The 18,053-nt window shown below is 31.8% G+C and overlaps 1 protein-coding gene across 4 annotated transcripts in view; it reads right to left on the minus strand.

Moving 5' to 3' along the window:
* Positions 1–18,053, minus strand: part of LOC140436337 (uncharacterized) — a 223,365-nt gene that overhangs the window by 18,547 nt on the left and 186,765 nt on the right. For 3 of the 4 annotated variants that reach the window (XM_072525061.1, XM_072525062.1, XM_072525063.1), the window contains 2 exons: positions 2,494–2,665; positions 627–772 (listed from right to left, as the gene is read on the minus strand). In XM_072525061.1, coding sequence (XP_072381162.1) covers positions 627–772; positions 2,494–2,650 — 303 coding nt within the window. In that variant the 5' untranslated portion in view covers positions 2,651–2,665. Of the gene's footprint in view, positions 1–626; positions 773–2,493; positions 2,666–8,359; positions 8,651–18,053 lie in introns of those variants that run through there. The other variant, XM_072525064.1, reaches the window with a different exon arrangement.

Consider the following 18,053-nt stretch of genomic DNA (forward strand, 5'->3'; position numbering starts at 1 on the left):
TTTTGTGCGTTCTATTTTTGTATTCATTTATTTTCATGCATTGACCTTTTATAGACGCGATATAACTCGAATTAGATACAGTAGAAGTCGTGCAGTTTTATCGTAAGGACAAATTTCGGTAGGAAAGATTATTTTTAATTGAAACAGCAAATAAAATAATAAATTTATCGGTGACAGTTGACTGTATTGCCCAAAATACAAAAAAAATGTCTCGTAACTTTTAGTCAATGTTATACACCATTTAAAAATTATTGATAACATATTTTTTATGATATAGCTTATAATCTACAACTAGCAGTTATCAAATAATCGCATCCCTTGTATCAACCCTTCAATAGCAGAAAATAAATGTAGTCTATACACACAGCCTATACAAATAAAGGCTACCACTGCAAGTAAAATAAATGTCATTTAAAACGATATGTCAATAGATCCTTCTTCTATTTATTGGCCTATGTAAAATAACATTAACATTTACTATTACTTACTTAAGAAGTTGAATCTCAAGGGGTTAAAATATTTACTGGTTGAACATCTTAACAGGGGGAAATTTCCAAATTGTATCATTTTTTATAAGCAATAACAAGTTTACCCAAAAAAACTAGAAATATTGTAAGTGAATTTACCTCAAATGCATCATTTAACGAATGCATCCTCATTCTTTCTCTCTCATTACTTTCCAGTCTTCGTAAATTTCTCTCTCTCGCACTTATACAAGTTTTCCGCCTACGTATCGTCGTCCCGCTTGATGCACTGCCACTGGATGCGCTACCTATAACAAAGATTTGTTCTAAAATATGTTTACGAACAGTAAAAATATCTAATATACTAAGATATTTTATAACGTGTCAATAATTAGATACAGATCCTCAAATATCAGAAAAGAAAAAGTTGAAATCCGTATGCTCTCATGTAATATCTGATGAAAATTGATGGAATGCTTCAAAGTATAACGAAAAAACGTAAAATACTTTATGTAGGGCACCTTAATCCAGAATAGAAATATATTAATAGCAAAAGACTATATAGATGTTCTACACAAAAGACTAAAAAGATATATATTTAGCAAAAACAAAAACGCGGCACTGCACTGAGATGGTAGCTAAGTAACATGTCTACTTGTCAAATGTCATGCTATGATTGTGACTCTCTGAGTAAACTATGAGAAGCGATGGAAAAAGCCAACATAAATATACGATGATTAATTGTTTGCAAATGTGAGTTCAATTTTCAAAACTTGTAGAAAATACCTGGGAACAAGACTCACCTATAACGGAACATTAGATGAAACCATTAGACAATGAAATATTCAAGGAAGAAAAGCAATAGCACTATTAAAGGATATGTAACACCAATCAAAAAAACATTTATCTCAAAAGTATATAAATTCTAAAACCCACAGAAAGAGACTTCTGAAGAAGAGCAGCAGAAAAGTCATGCATAAAAGTAAGACACACAATGAAATAAGAGACAAACAGGTAATCGGGTTGGGGCATGTACCAAGAATACCTAATACAAGACTTTCCCAAGAAATTGTAGAATGGGAATCAAGTGAAAGAAGAAAACTGGAATGATAGAGACAGAACGTTTTATGCAAGCGTTAAAATAGCAAAATAGCGATGGATTAAAAATAACTTCACAATAATTAAAATAACAAAATTTTAAACCAAAAGCTGCATAAGAAAGCCCCAAAATTAATCTTTCCGTCACTAGAGGAAAAACCAAATATCTTTAGAAAGGCACTCTGCCTTAGTGAAAATAAATTGTAATATATTTTGTGGAAAAAAAGAAAAGACAGTTATGATTTGATTTTACGTACAGTGCATTTGTGTATCCGTTTTCGGTATTTCACCCTAAAAGAGATCTTCGGAGCGGCTATTCACAACCACTCTGAACGTGAAAATAATCTTTCCTGTCATATTAGAAGCAACTATAAAATGGCTTCGATCTGGACGGAATAGCGACATCTGATAAATAAATCCATAAACTAATTTCCGAAACCAAGTTCAGATTTCTGCTTTAATCTGTGCCTTCTTAGAATTTCAAGACAAAACAGACGTTGATAAAGATGTTATTAGACTCTGGGGAATCTAAAATTGCATTTCACAACATATCTCCTCAACTAAGCAAAAATCCTTAGAGAATTGGTTTCTCGTACTCATAAAGAGTAAATCGGAATAAAAAGAAATTCATTTTCGCTGAGGATTTTTGCTTAGTTAAGGAGGTATGTTGTGGAATGCAATTTTAGATTCCCCATCTCTCTAATAACATCTTTATCAACGTCTGTTTTGCCTTGTAATTCTTAGAAGGCACAGATTAAAGCAGAAATCTGAACTTGTTTTCGAAAATTAGTTTACGGATTTATATTTTGTGGAATTGTGAAAAACAAAAGTTTTCCAGTGTTTTATTGTGAGAAGCGTTAAATTATTGTGTTAAAATGATCATTATACATTTTAATGAACGTTTAACAAACAATAGGGAATATATTCTTACCGCCATGTTTCCTTCTCTTTTTGCCTGTCGCCTCGTCGCTGCTTGATTCTGTAAGATCATCTCTTCCGTCATTTGAGTGCTTTCTGATTTCCATGTCTTCTACTTCTACGTCTTCGTCTTCTTCATTCCATGATGCAGTCATTTCCAAAGATCGCATTGTTTTGTACACTCACTGGAACAAAAGAAAAAGAAAGGTTGATAAAAGAACAATTTTTGTGTAGAACATTTGATTTTAGTAAATAATAAAAAGTTTATTTCAAACAATTTAATTTAGGAGTATTGTGGTACATGCCCAAAAGTATACATAACTCAAATAGGAGGTTTTTAAAGCGGATATTGAGAGATATATTACTAAGATTAACGGAAAATTAGAAGGTCTTGATTTTAATTATAGGGTTTAGGCATTATTTAGTTCCTTGTTTCTATATCAAATTTCGCTACATCCTTTCAATGGGTATCCTAAACTTTTGATACAACTTGAGATACCTTCTAACGCTGTAACTTGCATTATTTGTTAATATTTTCATACCAAAACTCTCACACAATTTACAGGGTAATTTTATAATTCGACATTGGTCAATAATTCCATTACTGTAGTACAAAAATCCAAAAAAGTTATTTAGAAAAAATGTAGGCAGTGTTATTCTCCAGGTATCGATAATATGCCGAATTCTGCATGGTCAGGGTAGTATAAGGAATACTTCATAAACATTCATATAATAAATAAAATATTTGGGTAAATACCTTGTCAAGTAGTGTGAAATTTCATATTGTAAGAACATATTATGAAAGAAATCTAAATATGAGAAAATATACAGGGTCTCTATTTAAAAAAATTGTATATTTGCTGTATCAGATTGTTATTAATCAGCTTGTACAATTCGGTATACTTTCAAGCCTCGAAAATATCTTTGTCGACATTTTTCTAAATAACTTTTTGGATATTCTGTACCTTAATGTAATCATCCTGTAAGTCATCCTGTAGTTTTTATTTGGTTTTTTATAGATCACTTTCAGGATTTTGTTGAGATTTTTCAGATGAAAGTGATTTTGTCTCATCAGCACACCACATTGAAATTGTAGATAAATCCGCTCTGAACACCAGCTGAAGATTGGTCAGAGAACACTTCTCTCTAGGATTTTGGAAACTTTACAATCTGATATTTATTCTGGAGATGGGACTTTGGGACTAGGAAATAGGAATTAGGAAATTTTTTTAAATGAATTAGATAGCAACTTAAGCTAGCAACACGATTATTAATAATTATATACATTTTAGTAGACGTATAGTAATAATAAATATTGATATTATTGCAATGTAGGTTCTTGGGAATTTTTTAATAATAGTTTTTCCCTCGTGCCAATCTATCTGTTTTTTATTTATCTCTCATTGGACCATCATCTTCTGTACATTGTCTACATGACCCCCTTCAATTTAAAAGTGTAAGAATAACACTTATCCTTATTATAAAATGAATCTTAAGGGATTAAAAATATTCACTCAACAATAAAAATGACCTGCATTTCCGATTTTTGATATTATATACGGGAGTAAATTGCCACCTTACATATGGTAAAGCTAAATGGTCATAAATAATGATCACAGTGGATGTGAGGAAACTGACAAAAAAAAAAAAGAATGGATACGCCTTTACTCAACCCAAAACTTATTTATGAACAAACTAAAAGCCAAGTAAAAAGCGAATTCATTGCCTAAGTACACAATCAATTACGATCTCTTTTGATTTCGAAACTAAATCAAATGGGTTTAAGAGCCCCAATCCTCCGTGTATGTTGAAGGAATCACAGCAAGAGCTTTAGAAGAAGAAGACCAAGGCTTTCTATTTCAAAAAGAAAACCGACAAAAATAGACCATCGTACACTGTACACTGACCAATTTACAAACGTTGCAATGAAAAAGAAGACAAATATTTTATAATACGCTAAGAAATAAATCTGAAATGGTAATTTATATAGCTGCTAGCTTATGCCATAGTTAAGGTCATTGGTGTCAGAAAAACTGGATATAAGTTAAGCAGACTGATATTCCTCAGAAGAATACTCTACTAAATTGATTGCTAGATTCGGAATCTATAAGAAAGACTTGAAGGGCCATCACTGGTAGAGACTGCGTACTTTTTAATTAGATGGAGGCTCTTCTGATGCTAAAAGTCTGGTATTTGGCATTTCCAGTTCATCAACTGCTAGGTCGGTCAACCAAACATTTTGTTACCTTATTTTCGCATCGTTTTCTATGTCCTTTCTTAACTATAGTTGTCATATATGCCTCCGTCTATTCCTTTGGAAGCTGTTTATGGCTTTCTTAAATATCAATTTTATCATCCGGTGTAATTTTTTTGAGCCTTACTTTATAAGCTCAGGTGAGATGCCTCCAGGTCCCGGTGCTTTGTTATTTTTGATTGCTTTTATGCCTTTTCTCATTTCCCTATCTGTTATTTCTATTTCTTGTTGTGGGGATCTGCTTCGTATTCGCCTATTCTCTTTTCCTATGAATTGTGGTTTTTCTTCTGTTAACAGTTCCTTGTAATAGTCTTACCATTCTTTGTCTTTTTGAGTTTTGTTTTAATCCTCTCAGTACTTTCCATGACTTCGAAGTTCTTGTACCTCCTATGTATGTTTCAATATTTAAGCAGGTTTTTTTCCATTCTTCATTCTTTCGTTGTGTTATTTGTTTTTTCACTTCTCTATCTTTTTCTCTATATTCTTTATAAACTTCATCATTGTTTGTAGTCAGCCATTTTCTGTACAGTTGCTTTTTTTCTTCAATTATTCTTTTTGTTGGTTCATTTATTTCATAATAGTGCTGTTTATTTGTTATATGTTGTTTCTGTCCAATGGCTTCGAATGCTACTTGTTTTATATTCGCCTTTATATTCTCGTATATTTCTTAGATGTCGCCGTATCTGAATTCTATTAATTTTTGGTCTAGACATCGTTTTGTATAGTTCTCATATTGATTGTTTTTGGAGTAGTTCTATATTATATTGTTTTTCTCTTATAGTGTTCAACGGTTCTTCTGTTCTGCCTAAAAAAAAAAACAACCTAAAAATCACCAACGGATTCTTTAGACATAAAAATATTCATAACTATACATGGACGCAAGAAACACGAAAGCTGAAATCGTTAATAGACTACGTAATAGTCAAACCAAATACCACAATAAAGATAAAAGATGTGAGAGTCAGAAGAGGAGCAGAATGTGGAACTAACCATAAACTACTGAGAGCAAAAATGGGCATTAATTGGAAACATAACATGACCCCTACAGAAGAATATAAGGTAAGATAATTCACATAATTAATTCCACATAATAAACAAGTTTCAACAAGAAGCTTAAAAACAAGAACTAATTAAAGATCATTTAGTTTGAGAATAAAACAATATATACATAAACTTATGGAAAGAATTAATAAAGAAAGAAGAAACCAGTAATGATTAACGACTAGAGCGGTATTGCAGAATTGTATTAACCTTTTTACAATAACCGCATAATCGGTATAAATTAAATTATAATTTCGTTTATTCAAATAGAAATACTAAATATTAAATTATAAATTACTATATTATAATATCGTTACTAAGTATTTAAATTTAATGATATCCATTTGTCAGTCAGTGACTAACCGTGAAAATTTTGATTTAAATTGTAAATTTGACAGTAAATGTTATATTGGTTTATCTATAAGATATTGTTTGTGCTTCAAATAAAAAGAATAATATTTTAAAAATATTAAAAACGACAGCACAACTTTTACTTCAGTAGTATTTATAATTTATCTGTTTATATATGAATTTTAAATTTGTATAAATACACATTTAAAAGTGTCATTAAAAATATTTTTTTTTCTGCACCATTTTCAATTTTTTTAGGCTATGTCCAATCCTTTGATAAAATTTAGCACGCTGGTCTAATATATCGTATAAGGAAAACCCTTATATTACACATTGCTGCTGTCTATTCGTCAGGGATTCATATTTTGAATGATTTGCTGTATACATTTTTTAATAAAACTGTTTATTATATCTTGACTTGCACTAGACCACTTATGAATGGTTGGTATTCTTTTGTATCAGTCACTGTACAATTAGCCGCTTCTTAATCCCTTTGTTACAAGAAAGCTTGTTTACCCAAATTGCCATTCCCATAATTATTAACATTGTTACTGATTTATGGACCATCCGTTTCGGAGATTTTATCGTTGTATCGAAATTTTTCACTTAACTTTCTACATCCAATTAGCGGGTATTAAATTATGCAATTTACCAATTCGTTAATTAACTTAATACGATCATAAATTAGTTTGAACAATTAAAAAATTCCGGGACTGTTAAAACCAGATGAATAAAAATATAATTTGTGTTAACTAGATTTTATATTTACATGATAAAATCAACAAATTCGTTTAATACTAGGTACCATTTGTAGGACAACTATTTTTTACGTTCTATATTTAAAGGACCGGTTTCTATTAATAAAAGGCTAAAAGAAGATTGACATACGCAAACACAGTTGATTTATAAAGCATAAAGCATCTTCATAAAGCATGTGGTTGAAGATAAAGAAAACTTAACCAGATATTCAATGAGCTAAATAAACAATTCTGCTGCAAAATCGCAAAATCTCTCAAAGAAAACTCCAGGCCAACTATTACTCAACGATTGAAGGCCAGAAAATAAAAGAAACTATAAAAAGAGTTCTTGACGGGACGAGGTCTTGAAGACAATTTTATAAAATAAAACAATGTTGCTGGTCCAGAAGATCTTTGAGACCGAATAATCCAGTCATCAGAGATTTGATCCCTAAAAGTCATATGAAGAAGCTGAATTTTGCCAAGATTATCAATTTTGGGACCCCAAAAGAGATGCAAAAAAATTTACCATTTTAACCCCCGGGATTCCCCCTAAAACCCCACTTGAAGCTTGAAGCAATCAGAGAGCGTGGATGTTAAGTCGTATAAAAAAATTTGAATTTACAATTAAAAAAAATAAGGGTCATTCATCGAGATAAAAAATATCCTATCTCCTAAGTTGGACCAACAAATACACTTTAACAAAATTTTATTGTAATCGGTTCAGTGTGTTTTTCTAAATATTAGCTTGGACAAACATGGTGAGACGAGATTTTTATATAATTATAAAGATTATCTAAAATACAGAATCGATTATGTTGTGCTAAATACGTCTAGAGTCGCTGTTTGGGCAAAAGTACAGTAGTTTAAATAATATAATCGCTTTCCGAGCTTTTGATTTAAACCTTCTCAGAGGAAATATGCGATGACTAAAAACAAATTGATCGAGAGTAGTGAATTGATGTCAAGAACCGCTATTCTGTGACGCTACCCGTGACGACGCCATCTTATGGCGCTAGTTCCGTGAAGCTCGCCTCTACATTTTACTGTAAAGAGAAAAAGTAATACAACGCCAGTATAAAAGCATCGCTTCAGTAAGTTTTTCACTATTTATGATTGTTAAAAGAAACAAAGCAGAATCAGCTGTATGTCTTCACGGATTTGTAATAAGCTACCCTTCATAATAACTTTTAGAATTTTCAAATAGCTGTACAAGATTTTTACATGAAATTGATGACTTTTCACAGATAAACTGGAGTATATAGCTTCCTCGGCAGTTCATGACATAAAACGGTTAAATTGGTTCACTAGTGACTCTTTTCCAAATTTGTTTTTGTCTATGTAACTTATCGACATTAGTTTATACAAAATACGTTCAATTCACCAGTTTGGTACTTCTGAATTAATTTGTATACCTGCGAGAACGGTCAAACTATGCATCGCAGACAAGTGAAGCATTAAATGTCAGGAAATAAATTTTACCTTAATCAACTTACCTTTTGTTTAAGTAAACGGGTAAAAGTCACAATAACCAATTAAGAAAACATTCACATTTGAACGCTTGTTAGTTCTCACAGACAGAAATTGTTTAAAAATTATATTCAAAACTTCAACTTCACTCACATTACAAATTGTTCTCTACACTACAACACTTCGAAGAACGTTCCTTACGACAAGGTCAAGTATACATTATTTTAATATACTGTGAAAACCCATCATAATAAAATAAACTTTGGGAAGTCTCAAGTAGAGAAACCTGTCAGCGGCAGTAGCTGGAAAATAAAATGTAATATTTCCAATATTTTGCCATCTTTCGTACACAAAAAGCGATGTGCACGTTGATTGTTTTGTATTTTTCGAAACTTCGTTATCTTCAGTTATATAAATTTGTGTGTGGTAACAAGTTGTTATGTTTTGAAGAATTGATAATGGGAATATCAGAATCGGCGGTAGATATACTTGGTGAATATTAAAAGTATTAAAAGAACAACAGATTTAATCCATAAAGTCAATATTTTTACGTTAGTATCGTAGTTTTAATTTAAAAAATGTGAAAAGGTGCGAAAGCAAGACAAAAATATCTGATATATTAATCTGAAGAATAATTTTATCCATTCCTTTAAAAAATGACACAAGGAGGTATCGGAATTAATAATCTGTTTGTTCTGAAGAATCTGTTATAAGAACCGTTGTAATCCTCTGGCATAAAAATTGTACTATCAAGTATTTCCAAATCGGATATAGTATTTATTGCTATGCAATCAAGTTCATTGCATAAATTTTGTAATTGTAATCTATTTCTGCTAGTTTTTGTAACGATTGTTTTTAATAAACCTTGTTGTGTCGTCTGCTAAAGGCTGTATTATGTCTAGGAAGAACTTTGACAGTCTGTTACAAGAAGAATCCGTGCTACTGCAAATTGAGCTGAAAGGTACATTTTTCTTATGAATTTTATGACTTCGTATAGGTGGGACGTCCTCCTGTAATGTGATGATAGTATTTTTCTTAGGTACTCTGTCAGGTATTCCTTAAATTTGTGGATTGTTTTATATTTTTCCAGTGATTTGGTTGAATCTTTTTTTAGTTTTGTGTAAGGTCCATTTCTGAACAATTCTTGAATTTTTTCCTGATTAGTAATCTCCCATCTCTCTCTGTCTTTCTTCTTTTGAATCATCCATTATCCTCCACTTTCAGCTTCTAAGTCTTCATATTTGGTTCCTATTTCCTTTTTAAAGTTGCATTTTTAAGAAAATGCTTGTGTAGCTCTCATAGTCATCCCGTTTTTTAGCTTTAATATTTTATATCCAAAATATTTGAACAATTTTTTATAAAACATAGTACACACTCTGTATTTGTCTTTTTCTTTTTAAAATACAAAATAAACCATGCACAAAGCTATCAATCATAGAATACGATTAATGGTTTTTAAATAGACTCGTTCACGCACTAATTCAACATTTGATAAACTTTTTAAATCCTATTAAAATGAAAGTACAACTTAGATTAAAAGCAACAATTAAGAATCTATTATTGGTACAGATACTAATTTTTAATAACACTTAAAAATACTAAATCGATGAACAAAATATGTAATACAGCAGTAAAGTCAACAATAATAGAAATATTCTTTCTGATACTGATAACACAGATAAATAATTTATGAACAATCTTTATATGTATATATACAGTGAGAAGTAACATTATGGAATAAATGACTTTTTTCGAGAATCTTTACTTTTAAATGATGATTTTTTGGCATATATATCATACTAGTGACGTTAACATAATTATTTATCCAAGGTGACAAAAAAATAATTTTTTAATTAAATTAATTAACACAATAAGTGTGTATGACATTTATTTAATTAAAAACACATTTTACTGCTATCAGAAAACAGAAAAAAATGTTGATTTCACAAATAAACATTGCTTTTCGCTTAAATTAAATGTTTAAACTGCCACCACATGCCTCTTGACAGGAATTGAAACGATGACGACAATTTTCTTGAATATTGTAAATAATTTCTGGAATTATATTACGAATTTCCAATCTAATTCTATTGTTTAAATCTTGTAAATTTTGTGGTCCATCGACGATCCAGATCAAAGGATTGCTAAAGCTTATATCACTAAAGCTTTAGAAAAAGGTTTTAATTACTCTGTTGCCCCAAGTCACATTCCAATTGAGACAATCATCTGTCAAACTGAAGAAGCTATCTCCAGTTAGACATTGCTAGAGTTCTTAGCAACTCAAAGCCTCCTACTGACATTAGCCAATCTGAGAAAAATGCCCTAAAAGAACTTTATTCAAATTCAAATCTAGTCATTTTTTCCGCCGATAAAGGCAATACTACTGTCATCCTAAACATTAAACACTCTTATATTAATAAACGCTCAAATCTCATTAATACCCCAGAGTATAGACCAATTCCTTATAACCCAACAACCAATCTAGAGAAAACAACAAAAGCCTATTGATAAAACCTCTCTTCCTGTTGACATAAAACAATCTCTAATTCCTCGTGAAAAGTCTTTCAGAACACCTCGAATATATAGCTTACCCAAAATTCACACACCCGATATTCCTCTATATTGCATTGTCGGTGCATATAACTGCCCTACACAATCATTGGCCAAGTATTTGGCTAAAACTCTACAACCTCTTCGTCAAAAATTCTTTTTATTTCATTGAACTTCATAAACAATACAATCTCACCGTCAGATATTCTAGTAAGTTTCGATATCGTTTCTCTCTTTACAAACATTCCTGTAGACGAAACTCTAAACATTCTGAAAACTAAATATAGTACCCAGCAAGACCACTTATCTCTAATTAACCATTGTATATCCTACACTGATTTCATCTTCCAAAATCAATTTTACAGACAAATAAATGGTGCCTCAAGGGGCTATCCACATCAATGCTCAAACCCACATGCTGGCTACAATCTGTTGACGATGCATTCGTCTTGCCCTGCCCCATGGTAGGGATGGTTTGGTGTATTTTCAAACCCATCTGAATGGTATACATCCTAGTATCCAGTTCACGATGGAGGTGAAAACTGATTCATTCCTTCTGTTTCTCGACTTTATCATAAAGAAAAATCAATCCCAAGGTTTTCATCATCACTCTGTTTATCGCAAACCCACCCGTACCATTCGTTACTTGCATGCTAATTCTCATCAGCCCCTTCATAAATTAATTCAGTCATTAATACGCTTGTCTCCAGATCAATACGCCTTTTGCGACAATTCAAGTAGACCTGCTGAGCTCTCTAGTTTAAAACTAGCGGTCATCCAAAACGGTTACTGCGAAAATCACATCAATAGGAGTATCCACAGACAGCAATCTTCCACTCTATTTCAACTAATAGACCTTCATCATACAAACTCTCATCTCTTGTCCGATCAATCAAAGACAACATTCCACATGAACAACACGAAGTTTGAGTTTATGCAATTCCTTGTGCGGATTGCTCCCGATCCTATATAGGCCAAACAAAACGTAGAATCCAAATAGAATTTATGAGCATTCCATATCTGTTCACAATTCCGACTTAAGTTCAGCTCTAGATTAACAATATCTTCATACAGGTCACAAAATTGATTTTGAAAACTCCAGAACCATAGCCAACATCCGTTTCTATAAACCAAGAATTATTCGACAAGCCATAGAAATTGAAAAACAGACAAATTGTCTTAATAAAATAACGACATACGGTTACCTTCGACTTGGAGATCTCTCATAAAGAACGATAACCCCCACGCTAACCTCCACCCAAATCACGTTACAATCGACGGTAAAAATGAACCGTTTTCTGTTCCCAGTCCCAGTAATGCATTGGTTAGTGATCAGTGTATAAGTGTCTGGAGCTCAGGAGACTGAGACCTCGGGAGCCCTGAAGAAGGCATCGAAGAATATGTCGAAAGCTCGGCGCAATGATAATCGTCGCGGTTTAACCCAGAAGACTGTTAAGTGTAATATTAATTTCTGTAATATTATTAATATTAGCTCTAGGCTATGTGTGTTGAAGAGTTGCTTATGAGAAACGTGAAGTAAGGGCATGTTTTTTAAATCTTTTTTATTTATTTTGCTCCATCGATAAACAACCATTTTATGTCTATAAATCGGTGAAATATAGGGCATCTTTTCTACTATTTGTTCACGTGTAAAAAAATTTTTAGAAGAGTTCTATCTTTTACTAAACAAATTTTCAAACTCCATTAATGGTGCTGTAATTTTCTTGACTCCGTTCGGGTAAAAAATAAGTTTCGCGTCATGTCTACTTTGGTATTCAGACATCTACATCAACTTATCTCATCTCTTATGCAGAAAAGATTTTCTATAAAAAATAATATGAACTCCTTGTCTCGTAATTTTCAATATATATTCAATAGCGATAGCGGTTTGCACAAGATAAACAACAATTCATTTGTTTCTTTTTTCTCGTACAACATGGCGAAATCTCAATGTAACGGACAACTTTCTTTATAGTGTACGGGCTCGCTATAAAAAATTGGCCACTTTTAATAGATTCTTTGATATGTTAAATACTTTTTTTTAACTTTTGCACTTTAAGTGATTCTTAAATCTTTTCAGATAATTAATTTTTGTTGTTTCATCTCTTGTAAGGACTACTATGAGATTAATTCTTAATTTTTCTGCCTATTCAGCACATTTTAAAATATTTTATTTATTAAACCCATTATACATTTTTAAAAATAATTTTTTTTTCAAAGTGATCTTTTTGGTTTTGGGTTTATAGGTGCCATAAGTTCTTTCAACTTTTTTTGTATTTCTATAATACAGAGAAATAAGGTAAAAAAGCACCCTGTTGGGGTCTTTGACCCCGCTAGGTATCTAACAAGTGCTATGGACCTTAATAACCTAAAATATCGGTTTCCTGCAATGGGTTCCATGAATTTTTTCAATTAATAATAAATTTGAGGCCAAAAATGCTCCCTTTTAATTACTTCCGTCTACCAGTAAAAGATAAATAGTCCCAGCATATGACGGTAAGAATAGTAGAAAAAAAGAATTTTTTTATGTGAAATTAGATAAATTTACTTGAAATTTTGTCAAATAAGTAATATCTTTTTTGCTAAAAATTAGCTCGAAGATTAAAATCTACTTTTCGCCAATAGGTGCTTTTCCTCTGGGGGTGGTTACCACCCCAACTCGAGGGTAGAAAAAGTTTATAAAAAAAATCATGGAAATTACAAGAATAGTGAATTTTCAGACAAAACGGTTATTTACAAACATTTTTTTTTTAAATCCTTTATAAAATGTATATAATTAAAACACCCTATCAGGCTACATCCCAGAACGTTTTCGGAATTAATATTCCATCATCATGTATGTGTATCTAGATGTACATGTTTTGAGCCACCAAATACTTGGGTAAAAACCCGTTAAATTGAATTTAAGTAGTTACATTATTTGATCTTATATACTAGGATGTTTAAGTTACAACAAGAATTGATAACATAGCCACGTAAGACTCCACTGGAGGTTGCTAGTCCTCAGAAAAAGTGTCTACGAGGACTGAATGATAGCAACATATTACTTACTTATTACAACTTATTATTACAGCTTACATTACAGTTTTTTTTCGAAAATTCAATATTTCTTGAGTTATTCGTGACTTAAAAGTTCACATGTTTTTAAGCGGTTTTTTTTTAACTTCAAAAATTTAGATTTTATTGGGAAAACTGTAGATTACCGTAAACTTTATATTAACAAAGATATGGCTGTTCGAAAGTAGGCACTATCAGAGGCAGCAAAACATTTTAATATAAGCAGAACCACAGTTTTTCTATTAATAAAAACTGGAGGGAACAAGAAACTTTCTAAAGAAAGCGAGGGTCTGGAAGACCAAAACTATACTAAATTTAGGTATGTAAAAATAAAATTAATGTTTTGTAATATGTATCTCCATCAACATTGACAACAGATTGTCCATCTGCGTGAAAGGAACTATGAAATTGTCTTCTTCAGATAGCTCTTCCCAAACCTGTTGTATACCGTGCCACAGCTCTTCAGCATTTCGATTATATTTAAATTTAAACTGTAACTGGACCATGGTAAGGTTCCGATGTTGTTATTCTGGAGCCACTGGTTTATTATATTTGCAGTGTGAACAGGACAATTATCTTGTTGGAGGATAAAATTATTTTCTGGATACAACTGTTCTACACTGAGAAACATGATGTTTTCTAGAATATTGAGATAAGTCTGCCCAACAAACCTGCCATCAATGCGCCATACCATTCCCATTCCTCAAGATGAAATCCATCCCCACACATTGACGCTAACATAACCAGCTGCTCGATATCTATCAACATATAGAGGATTAAATCTATTATTATCTGGTCTACAGCCCAATTTTGCCCTTTTTATAAGATTGAAAACTCATCTATAAATATTATCCTGTCCCAAAAATCTTGATTTTGTAGCTGATGATTAAAGCAAATATAAGTCTTGATTGCTTCTGTTTTAGTGTAAAAGCTTGTTCTTTTTGCTACAGTTCGGTACTTAAGACCCGATGCTTTAATTCTGCGCCAAGTTGTTGGCTTTCTTCTCGGAAACTGTGACATAATTCTTGCAGTTTTCGCATCTTCAAAACGATTCTCTTTTAATCTATCCAAAAGCTTACTTTCTTTCGAGGGTTTCTTGGTCTCTCCATCTTTTATTAATATTAAAAACTTTTGTTCTAATTACGTTAAAATGGTTCGCTTCGCAAAACATAATACTAAATTTAGCTTTAAGAGTCGTATCAGTTTTTTTAGCAACCAGCCGTACATTACTATTACCTACTTAGTTTTTAAATTTATTTATATTGCTTTCTGATTATTAAAATAAACATCAATTAATATACCATTATTAAATATATGTTTTGTTTGACGGTATGCATATTTCATAGTTATTTATGTACCAAGTGCATTAAATAGATGTTTATGCCCAGAGGGCGACGATGTTAAGTCGCCCGAGGGCAAATACATCAATTAATACTCGCGGTGCATACAAACTTTTATGTCATACCAGTTCGTTATTGCATCTACAAATAAATATGTTCTAAAAAATCCGAAAATTCGATTTCGTTTTGACAATATATTTACTAGTATATACTCTATCGTTCGTGTTATATTATTGCTACGCTACGGAAATGCTGTCAAACGTGTCAAACTAAAATCGTGAAAATGCAAGATATTTTTGAGATCCCTAACCAAATAAAAAAAAAAAAAAAACGTAAAAAGCAACGCAAAAGTTACTACCACATAAGTCGAGAGATGCCTACGACAAGGAGTATGAAAAATTACAGCACTGGATGACAGAAAACCATGTAGAACACATTAGTGAAACTGTGCAGGCCATAAAGTACACTTTATGTTCGCGCGGGCATAAAGTACACTATTACTTAGTTGGTAACTAAGCAAAAAAAAACACAATAATAAACTAGTATGACATAAAATTATTTAATGTATATTTTCTAAAAGAAATGCTTATTTATTGCATATTTTTGGGTAAATTAGTGCATATTTAAGCCCATATTTTTACTTTTTTTTGCATTTTTGCCCAAGTCTATTTATTATTAATTTTTCATATTCGAAAATCTGCCAGTCCTTTAATGATTTTCTTTTTTAATTCATATCTGTTTGTATGATAATATGCCATTTTTGCTATAAGTACGGCTTTTTTTATTCATGAAAGAAATCGGTATTGTAAGAAATCGTTTTGGTAGTCGGCTCTTCAACTATCCGGTTATAGAATAAATGTTTGTTATGGATCTGACTTGAATTGAAGATTTATTCACAAGGTGAAAGATACGCGTATTATTCACATAAAAGTGGCTCGGTCATTTACTGGTAATTAGAACCATCTTGCGAAATCTGAAGTAAATAATAGTCGTAAAAATAGGTGCAAAAAAAAGAGTGTTCACATCGCGTAATTTTATAATTATTAAGTTTTTAAAAGGAGCTATGCAATTATGTTTCTTTTATAAATGACTTTTTAGTACGATACCCCAGGATTGTTTTTAGGGAAATTTTTGGGGCAAACGTATTCGTAGATTTTATGATGGATATAAGTGGATATGTGGATTATCTGGATATATTTTAAATGTTATCGTCTTGTTCTTTTTCACGCCAGGGTTTAAAAAATAATAATTCTAGAGGTTTGAAATAATTACAACAAAACTTGAGGTTTTCCGACTCCCAGGCCAGGTTATAGGCAAACACAGGAATGCACAGCAGCACTGTGGTGGTCTAAAGAATGCGAAGAAGCCATCGAAAACTGTGAATCTACTTTTAATCACAATAAAAAATATAATGAATTGCAAAACAAATTAAGCTCAAAAAAATCGGTTGCCTGTAAAGTCGGTTTTACGGGCTAAGATTTTACGTGACAACGTCTTTTGAAGGTCGGTAGAATATTTATTGATATGAATATTATTAAATTGCACAATAGTTGTTTGCAGTTGAAACGCGCTGTTTCTTCTCAATCGACTGAATTACGATTGATTGCAGAGTGATTTAAACTAATAATTTACTTAACACTATCAACATTTGTCAATAGTATGACATAACCTATAAACTCAGTTTCTCAACTTTTGTGTCAATCTAACAATTAATCAATCAATCATAGTTTACGATAATGAAATATTAGTGTACAATTATTTACCTTTATTGTTGTAGTTGTTGTAAATGACGAATCTAAGCACTCCACATTTTCACTACAGACACAGCTGACGATACTTTAACCACACGTGTGAACTTGTATTATGACGCTTTCTCGGTTTTCCAACGCCAAGAACGCTCGAGAAAGACAGAGACACAAGCACGCACCGATTCAACGCGCCTAATTCTCTAGTGCTGCGCGCGCAGCGGACCGATCATGTTTGAGTGGGAGAGAGACGCAAGGCATTCGCCGGTCCGGCGGGCCTCTCTCTCGTTCGGTGACTCATCGTAACAGACGTGAGCGGGCGTTACACTTTTTCATGAGTGACTCCGAGCCACAACCTAATTTAAGACGTTGTCACGTCAAAATTTAAAACTCTAGCTCATCTTACTGTACGTAAGCTTAAAAAAATTTACTATAAAAGTTTCTCGGAAGTCACAAAAATAATAATAAGCTGTATGAAAGTTTGGTACAGAATTAGGAATATTTGTGGTACTTCGCAATTACTTTTGCTAAAGAATTCGAACAATAAGCAGGAAGGGATTTCAACAATGGAATCAACAAGCGAAAAATGCAGTAATTGAAGTATGGATGGAAATCGACTAACCAAACAAATACGAAATTAAAAACCAAAAGAAAGAAGTGTATAAAAAGAAAAAGACAAAACAACTGAATATTTATTTATTTATTTATTTAGCGTATGGCGTACATGGACAATTATGCAATTTGAGATTGTCAGGAAGAAGTACCTACTATCAGTTTTCGAATGATAAAAAATTCGATTTTCGAAAAACTGGCTATTTTTAAACAGCTGTATCTTCATTTGAAAGGTATTTGAAAATTCTTCAATTTATCTATTTCTACAATTTTTAATCTTGTTTGGTTAAATTTTAACAATTGAAAATCATAATATTTTGTAAGATTTCTTTTCGTTGTTCTTGACCTTTAAAATAAACCTTATCTCTTGCGGTTTTGTAAATTGTTTCGTAAAAAATTTCGAGAAGAAGTCGATC

Source organism: Diabrotica undecimpunctata, chromosome 3 (genome assembly GCF_040954645.1).
Source record: "Diabrotica undecimpunctata isolate CICGRU chromosome 3, icDiaUnde3, whole genome shotgun sequence".
Lineage (NCBI taxonomy): Eukaryota > Metazoa > Arthropoda > Insecta > Coleoptera > Chrysomelidae > Diabrotica > Diabrotica undecimpunctata.